The sequence below is a fragment of the Phaethon aethereus genome (genome assembly GCF_964289735.1).
Source record: "Phaethon aethereus genome assembly, chromosome: 5".
In the NCBI taxonomy this organism is placed as follows: Eukaryota; Metazoa; Chordata; class Aves; order Phaethontiformes; family Phaethontidae; genus Phaethon; species Phaethon aethereus.
In genome coordinates, this window is record NC_138579.1 from 36,600,813 (window position 1) to 36,615,045 (window position 14,233).

The 14,233-nt window shown below is 36.2% G+C and overlaps 1 protein-coding gene across 1 annotated transcript in view; it reads left to right on the top strand.

The window, feature by feature from the left end:
* The window catches only part of RYR3 (ryanodine receptor 3), a gene marked incomplete at both ends in the record, with an annotated part of 240,011 nt that overhangs the window by 125,857 nt on the left and 99,921 nt on the right, over positions 1-14,233 (top strand). The window contains 3 exons of the mRNA XM_082000511.1: positions 3,686-3,823; positions 11,925-12,198; positions 13,678-13,792. Of these exons, the coding sequence (XP_081856637.1) occupies positions 3,686-3,823; positions 11,925-12,198; positions 13,678-13,792 (527 nt within the window). The remainder of the gene's footprint in view (positions 1-3,685; positions 3,824-11,924; positions 12,199-13,677; positions 13,793-14,233) is intronic.

Here is a 14,233-nt window from a genome sequence, read left to right on the forward strand (position 1 = left end):
TATATTAGTAGTCACTCTTCCAGAGCATTTACTGGTCCTATGGTTGATGGCACCCATCTTCTTCAAGAAGAAGGGGACAGGGTCATTAGAGTGAATTGACAGCATCTCAGGCTCTTCCCCAGGAAGCACACAGTAATCTTAGTAGTTTCTTCCTCCTCCTTCTGTTTGCTTGAGGTCATTTTTTTTTGTTTGTTTACTAATACAATCTGCTAGTTCTTTCTTCATCAGTTATCCCTAAAACCAGTTTTACCCAGTTCATGGTATTGCATTCTTTTAGTGACCTGTAATTAAGAGTTTGTGATTTCTGTTTGCAGCCATGGTGCCTCCCATACCATTCTGTGCTTATAGTTTTAAGGCTTCTGCTATCATCTTGTGCTGCTATTTCTGAGTACCCTATTAGAATCTCCAGAAACCATCAAGCTGTGATTTTGTGATAAGCCAATTACCATTTTTCAACAACCTCAGCCTTAGCCTAAGGCAAAGATGAGTAGGTCAGTGTGTATCTAGGTTGTCTTCTCATCAACTTATTTCTGAGGATATTGTATAAAACAATCTTAGAAGTCCTTAACATCAAGATTTGTATCTGTAAGGTTAGCTACATTATAGGTGGAAATTTAGTTGGTTTAACATCATTTGGTTTTGACAATCCTGTGTTAATTGTTATTCATCCTTGCTTCTAAGTGCTTACCAAAAACTATTCCTTCATTCCAGCATTTTTCTTCCAAGCATTAAAGTGAATAGTTTATATCCTCTTTTTCCCCATTTTTATAAATATAGATACTGTCATCTCCATTGTTCAGTCACTTAGCACTTGTTCTGATCTCTGGTTTTCAAAGATAATGTCTATTTGGCATCTGAGATTCCAGGATGAAGATTATGGAAGACCCCCAACTTACCTGTAAATGTCGTAACTCTGCAATATATTTATTTTACCTTGAAATAGCTTAGCTCATGATAACTCTTCATCTTTTCATGAGGTGAAACCCTACTGATAGTGGGGTTTTTTGCATTTTAGGGGTGTACTTTTATTATTGTTTGCTACGTTATAAATGTGTATGTCGAATGACAGAATTGAAGATAGAGAAAGCAAAGTCACATGATTAAAACAGTTGAATGATCTTTTGGACTGTAAACGAAACCATACTCATTACTTGTACAAATTTATCATAGGTGGTTGCTGTGGATAAATGTTCCTCATTATCTGTGTCCTGGCTTAGTCCTGAAAATCAGTACTAAGCAATCACAGCTGCAGATAAAATGATACGAGTTGTGCTCAGAATATTTAATCAGCTTTTTAATACTAAGTATACTTTGTGGTCTAAGTGGAAAAAATATGTATGCAGACAAGTAGTTAAAGGCTGCTTCATAATGAATATACGTAAATAGTCTGAATTAAAGTTACTCTGGCATTCTTCTAGCATGTCCTAACTGTGAGTGGTTAATTTTGCCAGCAAAATAATAGTCCTCTGTCATAATTTTTGTGTGTAATTTCTTCATTATAAAGAAAATAAATTTACAACAGATTTTATTGCATAATATCAAATTGACACTTAATCTGGGTTGGAACCATCTGTTCCAGTGCACAGACCCGTGACACTTGAATTAAGTGATTAGCCAGTAGCAACATGGGAGGGTCAGCTTCTGAATGGATTGCAACTCAAAGAGGATGCAGATGAATAATGAATGATACGGAGCAGTGAATGAGACCCCCTCTGGAGCAGTCACAGGCCCCATCTCATGCAGTCCAGCACTGTCTTAACTCATCATCCCAGTGCATTTCTTGTCTGTCCATTTCAGCTTGTCAAGGGTTCTCGTCCCAGTGTCTTTCTTTTGCTTCCAGGGCCTAGCTTTTCTTTTAAATGCCAGATAGCTTCTTGCTTTCTTTAACATCACACAGAATCACTAAGGTTGGAAAGGACCTTCAAGATCATCAAGTCCAACCATTAACCCAACGCCACTATGTCCCCTAAGCCATGTCCTGAAGTGCCACATCCACACGTTTTTTGAGCACTTCCAGAGATGGTGACTCCACCACCTCCCTGGGCAGCCTGTTCCAATGCTTGCCCACCCTCTCGGTGAAGAAATTTTTCCTAATATCCAATCTAAACCTCCGCTGGTGCAACTTGAGGCCATTTCCTCTCATCCTATCACTAGTTACTTGGGAGAAGAGACCAACATTCACATCGCCACAATCCCCTTTCAGGTAGTTGTAGAGAGCGATAAGGTCTCCCCTCAGCCTCCTCCAGACTAAACAACGCCAGTTCCCTCAGCTGCTCCCCATAAGACTTGTGCTCCAGCCCCCTCACCAGCTTCGTTGCCCTTCTTTGGACACGCTCCAGCACCTCAGCATCCTTCTTGTAGTGAGGGGCCCAAAACTGAACACAGTATTCAAGATGTGGCCTCACCAGACATCCTTGTCTGCTTTCTCTTTCCTAGCCTTATTGGCTATACTTCCTGTCCTTACTTTTTCCAGACTCCAACTGTAGCCTTCCATCACTGATAGCTTCTTTTTGCCCAACCAGTCTCACTTTTCCCAGTCCTAAAATTCCATATATAGTCTCCAATTTCAGTTTCTAGTTCTGCCATTCTCTCCCACTGCCTCTGAATTTTTTTCTTCCTTGTCACTTAGTCACCCCTAGTTACAACTTTAACTCCTTCCCCTTGGTAGCTGCCAGCACCAATGTTTCTTCTACCTGATACCACATTTCAGTTAGTTTTTACTTGCTTAGTTTCTCTGTTTAATACCAGTTTTAGTCTCTGCAGTTTATTCTTTTCCCTCTGCTCCATAGCATCATAGAATAGTTTGGGTTGGAAGGGACCTTTTAAAGGTCATCTAGTCCAACCCCCCTGCAATGAGCAAGGACATCTTTTAACTAGACCAGATTGCTCAGAGCCCCATCCAACATGACCTTGAATATTTCCAGCTTGTATCTCTTTAGTATTCTGTCTAGAAATCTTTTGTTTTTCTCAATTTCCCTTGGACCAGCAGCCAAACAGCAAAAGCTTGCATTTCAGCTCAGCACAACTAGCTCTGGTCTGAAGGGAATCTGCTTAGATGTTCTGTGCCTCTCCACATAACACATGTGGTATCTGATCATCACTAAGAGGTGTGAAAGATTTGAAAATGCTTTGAATGGTCGTGAAGCAATGTAGTGAACTGAACTGTATTAAACTACCTTGTAAAATGACATCCGATCTCATAGTATATATTTTCATGTATATACATGAATATATATTCATATAATATCTGAACATCTGCCTTCTTACAGTAAATATGTTTGTTTATGACTGCTAAATATCTTGACTGAAAAATTGTACTATATGGTGAGATACAGCCACACCTTTCTTTAGTTTACATTCTGCAATGTGAAACAAAGGATCACATATTTAATCAAGTACGACTCTGAGTCACAATTAATTGCTGTAGTAGAATCTTCAAAAAATACCGCTTCTTTGGTCATAATACTGAAAAAATAATACTATAAATCTGGACATAAGAAGTATGTGTACTGAAATAAACATAATTTGAGGGGTGTTAAAGCTGCTGGTCTTATTATATTTTTTTCCTGTATGAAATTCTCTGGTTAAAACAAATTCCTGTACATATTTTGGTATTGTTAACCTTTGACAATTAACTCCTTCAATATTTAAAGTTTTGTTTCTAACAGTTTTATTATCTGCTAAGGTATTCCACTAGAAGAAGAGGAGGAGGAAGAGGAAGATTCCTCCCTGACGGGCAAACTCCGTTCATTGATGTACAAAATCAAAGGTCCACCAAAAGCAGAAAAAGTAGAACCTAGGGAGGAAGAAGAGAAGTCTCCTAGTAAGTTTTCTTTCTACATAAATACTTCTGTGATGCAAGTGTTAAAGGTATACACAGTCAACAAGAGCATATTTTCTAATAAAACTTTATAGTGGACTGAAGAAGGAGACTACCTGTTTATGTTCCTTCTGCCTCTTAGAACAATTATCCTACATACTGAACATCTCAGACACATTGTTAAACAAGAAGTTAAAATGGGTGGAAGATTTTGGATCCAGTTCATTAATTCTGGGGTTGGAAATTTGCATATTCTTTAACAAAGGAATGTAAAAAGTTAATTATGGCACAATAATCTAGATGCAAGCATTTCAAACTTGAGAAGATTCCATTTATATGCTTTGCTTTTTTAAAATGCAAAAACTTTCTTCTTTACAGCTTAACTCCATTCCATTTTTCTTTGCTGCCTGAGAAGCTGTATGCATCTCAATACCAAGATATATGTGACAAAATGGTTTTACAGATTTTGTGGTTTTTGAATAAAAAGGGATGGCTTTCACTTATTTCACTTGATAATGGTAAATATATACATTCATTAAAAACTAATAACTTGTTCTGATTTATCTCAAGCATCACATACATGCACATATATTTCCATACCATATCCTTTCTGAATTTAAAGAAATACTCAATCTGTTTTGACTAATTAAACACAGTGAACATCTTTATTTTAACAAGTCCAAATTCTGTATTCATAAATGCTTAACACAATTTTTCAGAATAAAGTATTGCTCCTCTTTATTCTGCTTTTTGCTTCTATAGATCTTTAACATGTGTCTGTAAAATCAGAGAGAAAAATACTGTCTAGGTAACATCAGTTTTCCTGAAAACTTTTCTCTATAGTTTATAAATCTCACTGCTCTTTACAGTGAGCGTTCATGTTCCTTCAATATACATGAGAAGAACACATACCATTTAGCAGAAACTTTTTTTGTTAATTTCTGCAGCACAGTATTACAGAGGAGGAGGGCTGGGATATCCCTGTGTGTTTGCTGAGTAATATTAATCTGTTTCCTAAAAATAGAAATATTTAACTTATACACAGACTTTTCAAGTGGTTTATGTTTTGAAACTAATGAGATAAGAGACAATTTAATCCACAGACCTAGGAACAATATATATGGGAGAATGTATATTTCATCACTGAAAACAGTCCATCCACCTAGCATAGCTGAATAAGCACAACAAAGAACTGAGAGTAACTGTTGAAACAATACAATAATTAAATTAGTTTAATGGTGTTTAAGAGTAAGCCAATAGATATTTTTTATTCCTCTGTTTTCAGATCTGTAATGTCCTGTGGCAGCGATTCATAGAATCACAGAATAGCTGAGGTTGGAAGGGAACTCTGGAGGTCATCTTGTCCAAGCCCCCTGCACAGGCAGGGCCATCTAGAACAGGTTGCCTAGGACCATGTCCAGATGGCTGTTGAGTATCTCCAAGGATGGAGACTCTGCGAACTCTCTGGGCAACCTGTGTCAGTGCTCAGGCACCCTCACAGTGAAAAAGTTGTTGCTGATGTTCAGGAGGAACCTCCTGTGTTTCAGTATATGCCCATTGCTTTTTGTCCTGTCACTGGGCTCTAAAAAGAGCCTGCCTCTGTTTTCTTTACACCCTCCCCTCAGGTATTTATATAGATTTATGAGAGTGTCCCTGAGCCTTCTCTTCTCTAGGCCAAACAGTCCAAGCTCTCTCCTGGTTGATGCAGAGCAGATAGGTTCATGAGCTTTCTTCTTAACAAGGCCTGATACTACATGTTGCAAGGCACTGTGGAGGTTGGTTGGACTTGATTCATATGATGTGTGTGTCAGCTGATAACATATATATCCATTTTGTATATCGTATAAGAAGGAAGCTGTGCAAAGCTTGACAGATGTTAATCAGTGAAAGTCTTTACTCTTGAATAAAAGTTAGTTTTTGTAAAAAACATAAATGTAGTTGAATCAAGGTTATTCTGCACACAGGAATGATGGGTAAACTTAGCACTGTAAGTCATAGTTTTTGTGATACAAAAAGATAGAAAGTTTGTCTTTTCTGTAGGAGAGTAAATTAAGATTACATTTGTTGTTATTGATACACAAATGCCATATACTTGCCATATTTCATATCTGTCTTCTTATTACCTTACCATGCCTAATGGCATAAAACAAGCAGAAAAAGAGACTAAGAATTTGGTTCAGCAAGTTTATCCTGCCCTGAAAGCACGCTTAGGTCTGTTAAGCTTGATACTAGGTTGTAAATATATTAAATGTGATAACAATCTCATGTGCTGCATGAAAAAGGGTTTTATTCTCCAGTGACTCATCTGTTAGCATCTCCTTTCTCTTTAATGGCAGTAGGACTACTTAGTATCTGGGAAGTATCATTTCTTCTTCAGGCTTCGTGCAGATTCAGTTGTCATTGAATCAGGAAGCATTCAGTCCTAAAACCTCAGGGCACATGGTGTTTAGTCCTCAGAACAGAGCAGTTTATGTATTTCACATACTGGAGCTTTGGGTCACAAGAAATGCAGGTTGGACAAATGATTCTACAGTGTCTATTTTTCTAGAAATTTCAGATAATGTCTTCAGGCTTGGGCTTCTCCTTGGAGTGATGCGTAGTACAAATACGCATATGGATGAGGTCATTCAAAGGACAATGAAGAATTATATAGTAATTATATTCTATTATATTATATGGTATATTTGACTGTAGCTGGAGACTGTGAGATATGTAGTCCATGTGTGTACTTCCCCTTTACCTTCCAGGAAATTTGGAATTCAGAGAGTGAAAGGAAATGAGTGTGTGAGGTACCCTAGTCCTCTTATATGCATGAAGAGGGGTGGTGGTGTGCATGGTGTGTACCTATTGCCAAGGCTAAAAGTCTGTGGCCTTGAGCATCTGGTCATACATTCTCAGGGTGTGAATATTCATGGGAAGGAATTATTTTCTACAAAGAAATCTTCCTTTTCTCTAAGCATGCATTCATATCTACTCACAAATGGACTTTTATCTTAGGAGAGGAATGCCAGCAATTTAAACTAGTGTTAATGATGAATTAGTAAAATTTGTTTTTAAAAACAAGCTAGAACTCAGAGCATAAACAGTTTGAGGCAATAAATTAGTGTTAATTATGATGATATGACTTTTGTAACTGCCAAGTGATAATTTAGATAAGGCCTATATATGGGGGACTCATCACACAGCCTTTAAAGATGTTAAGGCACTGCAATTTCTTGTTAAAACTTAGAAATTGGAAAAACATTAGCAACTATTTTAGCTGGTTATTGATGTCACCATGCCCAGTATTCAGACTGCTCCCAGCTTCTGTTACAGTTTAATTTGCTGGCCTGCCCCTCACCTTCTTCCCCAAGCCAGAGGCTTGTGGTGTGATAAAAGGGATAGTACTCCTTACACACAGGAAATGGCAAAGAAAGACTTTTTATTTGAGATTGTGAGTGATATGTCTGCTTGTTAGTTTTTCTGCAGGTAGAAGTTAAAGGAGATCAACGATCTTGTTCATGCATTTTGGGAATAGAAGCTAACGCTGTCAGGCTTACTTAACTATGGCTCTTCAGGTGCCTCTAACTTAGGAAGGGTATCTGCTACTATAATATGAATCTTTCATGTAGGTCCATATATTCTGAAAGTATACACTTAATTACTGGTCCTAGAAGAGCAGTCAGGAAATAGAATTTACTGGCTTGAGCAAATGCCGTAATTCAGTTCACGCATTAAAACGGTGAACCATGGATCTTTCAAAGTGGTCTTAGTGTGGATATATGAGAACGTTTGTGTGAAAAGGTTAAGCCTCTGTTGAATAATATCCACTCCATGTTCAAGAAAAAAAAAAAAGATGCAATTGTAAGATTAAGTTGAAGAATCATAGACTGTGGCGTTTGAAACATTGTTCCTTAGAGTGCAATTTACACTGAAACCACAGAATGCTAACTTCTTAGTTGTTACTTACAGTAGGCTTCCCACTGGCTGTTAGCTCCAGTTTTTTGTTGTTTGTCTTTTAAATTTTGGTTACAGAACGTTTGGTTGCAGTACGGTACATTTGTGATTTATTAGCAGTCAAAAAGAATACCAGACTATTGCTGACTTACTGAGATCATGCTGGAGTCATCAAGTTTAATTGTTTCTCATCTCTTCTCATCTTTTGGCTGAGTTGCAAGGAGATCTTATTCAAGTGCAACAAACACAGCAGCTTCTCTGTTTCAGTATACAGTAGAAAGTATATGGTAGAAAGGATTAGAGGTGAGGAAACAACATATCACTGTCACAATACATTGGATTAGAAAAAGAAGTCTAAGCAGACTCTGCTAAACCTAAACTAAGACGCACAGAAGACATAAGAGTAACCTAGAAATAACTATATTCTTATTTCCTGAGGTTTTGAACTCTAATGTCTCTTAAAGGTCTATTAATAAAGTGTTTGTCAAATTTTGCAAGTGTTTCTGGCTTTCCTCTTTGCAGGAGTTCCCCTAGAAGTCCTGAGAGTGTACAGCTGTGCTTACATTTGGGCGAGTATATGTAAGTGGCTGGGAGCGGCAGCTTGAGAAGTCTCTAGTTTTAGGCAATAGAAACTGGACTGCAAAGTTCTGTATTTTTAATAAATATTCAGATAAGAAATTAATCCTGGGAATGAGCCTTATACACTCAGAGCTAGAAGCAGTAAGCAGACTCTACAGTTTTGGAATAATGTGATGGGCTGTAATGATTCAGATCCATCCAACCCAATATGTTGTTTCAAACAGTGACCACAAATGGTAATCTAGGTACAAGTAAGAATAAAACAATCAGATATGATACTTACAACTTTAATGCTGTCCCAGTCTCCAATTATCTTCAGTTCAGGAGATTTCCTGAGTCTAAAGAGGTTTATATTTTCGTATCCCCATTCTATCTTTCTGACAGGTATTTGTGTAGTCTCCACTTGAGCAAATATGAACTTTTATCATCTGCCACATTTTTGGCAGGGAATTTCTGGGTTCTGTCGTCTATTATGTGAAAAAACACCTTTCTTTTTGGCTTAGCTCCTGCCTTGTGGATGGGCTTCATCTGAGGGCCTCTTCTTGTGTTGGATGAAAAGGTGCGACTGAACTATAGATTAATATAATGGCATTAATGTACTCTGTTTTAACCATTCCTTTCTTAATAAATCCTGGCTTCTGATTTGATCTTTTTGACTGCTAATGAATTTGAGTTGATACTGATAACTGAGCTGATATTTTTAGAAGTTAATCAGGGAGGTTTCTCTCTCTGAGATACTTAAAAACCATCTAGACACAGTCCTGGACAACTGGCTGTAGGTGGCCCTGTTTGAGCGTGGGGATTAGACCAGACGACCTCCAGAAGTCCCTTCCAACCTCAACTATTCTGTGATTTTCCGGGATCCATCTGCCAGATCTTATCCCTGTTAACATCTCATTGTTCTCTTTCTAAATGAGGACTCTATTATCCCATCTATATTTACAGCGACTTTATTTAAAGTGAATTTCATCACCATTTTATTCCCCAGTTTTGTCCATGTAAGTTCTGCATTTTTTTTTCAGTTACACTCATATTTGCTGTCCTTCATAATTTTGTATCATCAAACTTGTTTGCATCTGCTTATCCTGCTTAACATCACAAAACACAGCACGGGTATATGCAGAACTTAACTGCAGTTTCTCCCTCTTTGTTACCACTGCCATTTAGTTCTACTCTCCGTTTTTTATCTTTTGACCAACAATTCATCGATGCAAGGACATGGTTAATTGATTTCTTCAAGGCTATTTGCCATACTGCCTAAAAGTAATTACATATAGCAATATCCTACATAGCTTATCAGAAGAAAAAATGAAAACTTTCAACGGTACTAAAACCTAAGAAACGCTAACGCTTGTTACGGAGAAACGTTTTTAAAACTCCAGAGAGAAGCTCAAAAAAACACAGGGCCATCTTGTTGCATTTACACAAGATCCTCTGCATAGACAATCCAGGGAAACAATTTCATTTAATGAGAATATGTTTCTTGTAGAATATTACGTTTGTACTAATAATCTTTTAATTATATGTATAAATATCTGACAGTTAACTCACGTGTATAAAATCATCCTCATAATTGAGTCAGTGCAAATAGTATTTTTGTTGCCGAAGTGGAAAATATCTATTAGGAGTAAATCCATATAGTATTTTCCCTCATCAAACAAAAAAAAAAAAATCCAAAATACCACATTATTTTCAAAGTAATATTCCTTTCAATCCAATAAAAATTATGTATTTCTCGCAGTACTAAGGAAATTAGGAACTAGATTTGTAAAACAAAAAGGCAAAAATTTGTGCACATTTTGTTCTTTAGCCTTATGAGAGAGGCCATCACCTGAGCTATCAAAGACCTAACACAATTTCACAGGAGGAAACCTTAACTCCTCGTTGAGTTTGCCACTTCAGGTTGCTCTTTTTCCCATGTTTATCCCCTTCCCCTCCAGTCAGAAAGCCAGACTAAGTAATTCTATTCTTTAATAAGATCATTGACTTTCTGACAGAAGTGTGTTATATTTATGTAACCAGAAATCAGAGACACTCAGTGAGTTGGAAAATTATGGGAAATTATTAGTTATTCTAGGAGTGAGATTAGTGCAAGAATCAAAGAAGATTGCCTTGTTGCACTGAAAGAAGAAATTGTTTTGGTTGAAGAGTTATACAGTGTTTTGGAACAAAGCTTGTCTAAGGTTTTCATTCATAACATACCCCTAAGAATAGGGCTGTCTTAATGAAATACAGAATCTCTCACCACAGAAAAGAGCCTGTTTAATGAACAAAATCTGAGAATTAATGACAGTTTTCTATAAATACATCATTAACTGTAAGGGAGAAGTGTTAGCAAGTGAAAGTATAGTGTAGACACGAAAATAAATGGATATACATTTTTGTGCTGGAAATTGGGAGGGGGTGGTTCTTACCATTGGAAGAACTTTGTGAAAGTCAAGAGGTAACTTTGAAAATAGATGAAACAAATTTGCAGTATTTTGAGAGAGAAGGTGATTATTCATGTTCTATTGGTTATCAACAACAAGCATCACTGGAACAAGGACCGGAACATGTGTTTAGTTTTCAGATAAATTTCCTAATCTCTCGCCTCAGAAAAATCGTTTTCAGGGTCATTGAGCAGGTAATGTATACAACAGAACTGCTTCAAGTATTATCCATTTTTTTAGAAATGGTTTTAGTCATTGTATTCCCAAGTGACAGTGAGTTTCCCCAGACAGATGGGAAATACAGATTAAATTCCCCTATTCTAAGTCAGTTTGCATTTCCTACTGCTTAGTGTGATTGCATCATCATACAATTCTGATATTTCCAAGTAGATCATCTTTTTGAAGACAATGTAGATCCTTTGTTTGAACAACAAAATAGCTAAATATTCATCAAGTGAATGAGCAGCAAAAGCTGCCCAAGCCACCCTGGCTAGGCCCTGAATTGGATATTTGATTTAAAAAGGCGGCTATTTCATCCTCCTTTCTGGCAGTTTTGTAAGTTTAGAATGGATTTCATTTCCTCCTCTTTCCCCTCCGGCAAAGTTGATTGGCAAGCTGAGCTCACATTCATGAATATTTCTGCTGTAATTGAACTCATATTGTCAGCCAATAAACTGTTTACTGAAATTTTTACTGTTTATGATTTTTGTATTCCAAACCTAGGCTGATCATCAAAAATATTATGTTTCTTTGGCATTATAAAATTAGATTTTAGTCATTCCTAATGAAAAGGTGTTTGTGCTGCACTTAGTGCGATGTTATAAATCTTGATGTAGAAATGAAGAATAAATTAAAAGTTTAAATAGAGCATTTAACTTACAAGGATGATTCTTAGTCATGATCAACTAAGAAATTTTCATTGCCAACAATGCTAAGTAGATGTTTCTTGTTTTCCATCTCTAAAGAGCATCACACTTACCTTGAAAGATCTAGAAATTATTTTTCCAGGTGAAAAATGCTGTTCAGTCTGCTTGTGTTCTTTTGCTCTCTCACAATGACCTCATTGTCTGTTGTTATCTAATATTTTACTATAATACATGTTTTTGACATTTTTTGTTGTTGTAATAGCTGGTAACATTTTATGTATTTTATTCTTTTAGCTACACTGAAAGAACTCATATCCCAGACTATGGTGCGCTGGTCCCAGGAAGATCAGATTCAAGATCCCGAATTAGTTCGGATTATGTACACCCTCCTTCGTAGGCAATATGACAGCATTGGTGAGCTGCTGCAAGCTCTGAGGAAAGCATACACCATTAGTGCTGCGTCTGTGAAGGATACCATTAATCTGCTTGCAGCACTGGGCCAGATTCGCTCACTTCTCAGTGTCAGGATGGGAAAAGAGGAGGAATTGCTAATGATTAATGGATTAGGGTATGGAATTAACATAATTTTATTTTTAAGTTTGTGTAAAGCTTTTTATTAGTAAACCTTTTCATTTTACATCCTGGATGAAAATTGCTACTGTACTAAAATGCAGATATGTACCAGAAATTTTCATTTTCACAGGTATTTCTGTGATGGCTCCAATTGATCTCTTTAGCAGTATCAAATGTGTCAAAGTTTCTGTGAATAAGGTATTTTCTCATCTAAAGAAAATGGACTCCCTTTACTATAGTTAAGCCTAACGCTTAAAGCTTCACCAAAGTACATATTTTAGCAGCTCTGGAGAAAACAAATAACTTAAATCTTTATTGGTGTCAGTACTACATGTTTCTCAAACTTAAAGCTAGCGTTATATTTCATGCATGAGTGAATAAACTTGCTGGTGTTTTTTTAATTGGAAAGTTTGTGCAAGCAGTTAGGTAGAACCAGCGAAGTGTTCTTGTGATCTGAAGTATTTCAGACTGGTTAGTATTTTTTATATCATCATCAGTGGCAACTTAAAGTATTTGAACATTGTAGACTGCTTATATATCCTTTATAACATTAGAATTATAAGAAATTGCCTTTATATAACGCCTGCTGATGTGAGAATATTTTTTCTGCATCTCTGCTATGAAATTACCTCTGTTTAGGCAGCAGTATTATGGTGCATGCCTGTATGTCTGTTACTCCTCTTATGTGAATAATTACCAGAATAGTCCACTTAATGTTGGAAGGAAAAAAAAAAAGATCACAGAAAATTAATTACTTCAATTAAAATGGTGTGTTTAAAAAGAGAGAAGATGATAGTACAATTGTTGCCTGGGAACTGTATTTATTTGTCCTTCATCAAGAACATTGAACAATTTCTCTCCTTCACAACAGCTGTAAGGAATTTCCATTATACTTAATGCAATTTTTACATTGAAGTAGTATTTTTGTAAAAACTACAAAGACTAATCTCTTCAATTGAATTGACCAAGTCATGGTAACAACTCATTAGTTAGTATGTGTCAGTATTACCTAATTTGTCCCTGATCCTGAGTTTGTAGTGTTGCTGAGAGTTCTAGCAGGGATAAAGGATAAGTTTTGTCTAAACTTAGTCTGAATTGTGTGTACCCTTCCCAGATCCTCATTCTGTACTTAAAACATAACAGAATGTATTCATTTCCACTTAGATCATCACAGAATATATATTTTCTTTAAAGAGAACAGATGCTAAAAGCAATATAAAGATGAAGAAATACCATTTTGAAATAATTGATAAGTTTAGATTCTTATTATATGGAATTCATGAAAATTAGAAGAATGACAGTATACTGAAATATGAAGCATTTAATTGTTAGGTGGCTTTGTATTACGCTGAAGTCTAAGAATTTAAGATTATGTTATTACAGTGAATGCGTATTTCTGAAATCTGATGCATGATTGATTTAAATTTAAGTGGTGTTTCTTAAAAACACATTGTTGTCTTTTCTTCCATTTTAGGGATATAATGAACAACAAGGTGTTTTATCAGCATCCCAACTTAATGAGAGTCTTGGGCATGCATGAGACTGTTATGGATGTGATGGTGAATGTGCTTGGAGGAGATAAATCTCAGGTAATTTTACCATAATTTTACTGTGTGTTTTGCATTTTGAACCTTTCCAAAAGTCTACTAGGATGTTTAAGAAGAAGTGTCCAAAGAAAAAGATATTTTCCTCATGTAAGATAGTTTTTGCTTTTCCGAATTGAAGTATCGATTAATGTTAAAAATATAACAATTTTTATAGTACTAGAGGGAGATAGAAGCCAGCATTCTAGGACTTGATTTTTAAAAAGTGAGAGGTTATAGGTATTTCATTTCTCTTTTAATAGGACTTTAAAAGGTTTTGATCTTAATTTTAAATCAAATGTATATGTTAGCTACATTTATGAGAGGTGTAGCTCTGCTGGGAAAATACACCTCTTCATCTTAGATACAGTGTTTTTAGCAGTAAATTGTAAGAGATGAACACCAACTTAATTTTGCTCAAATTCAGATACTTGAATTGAGTAATAA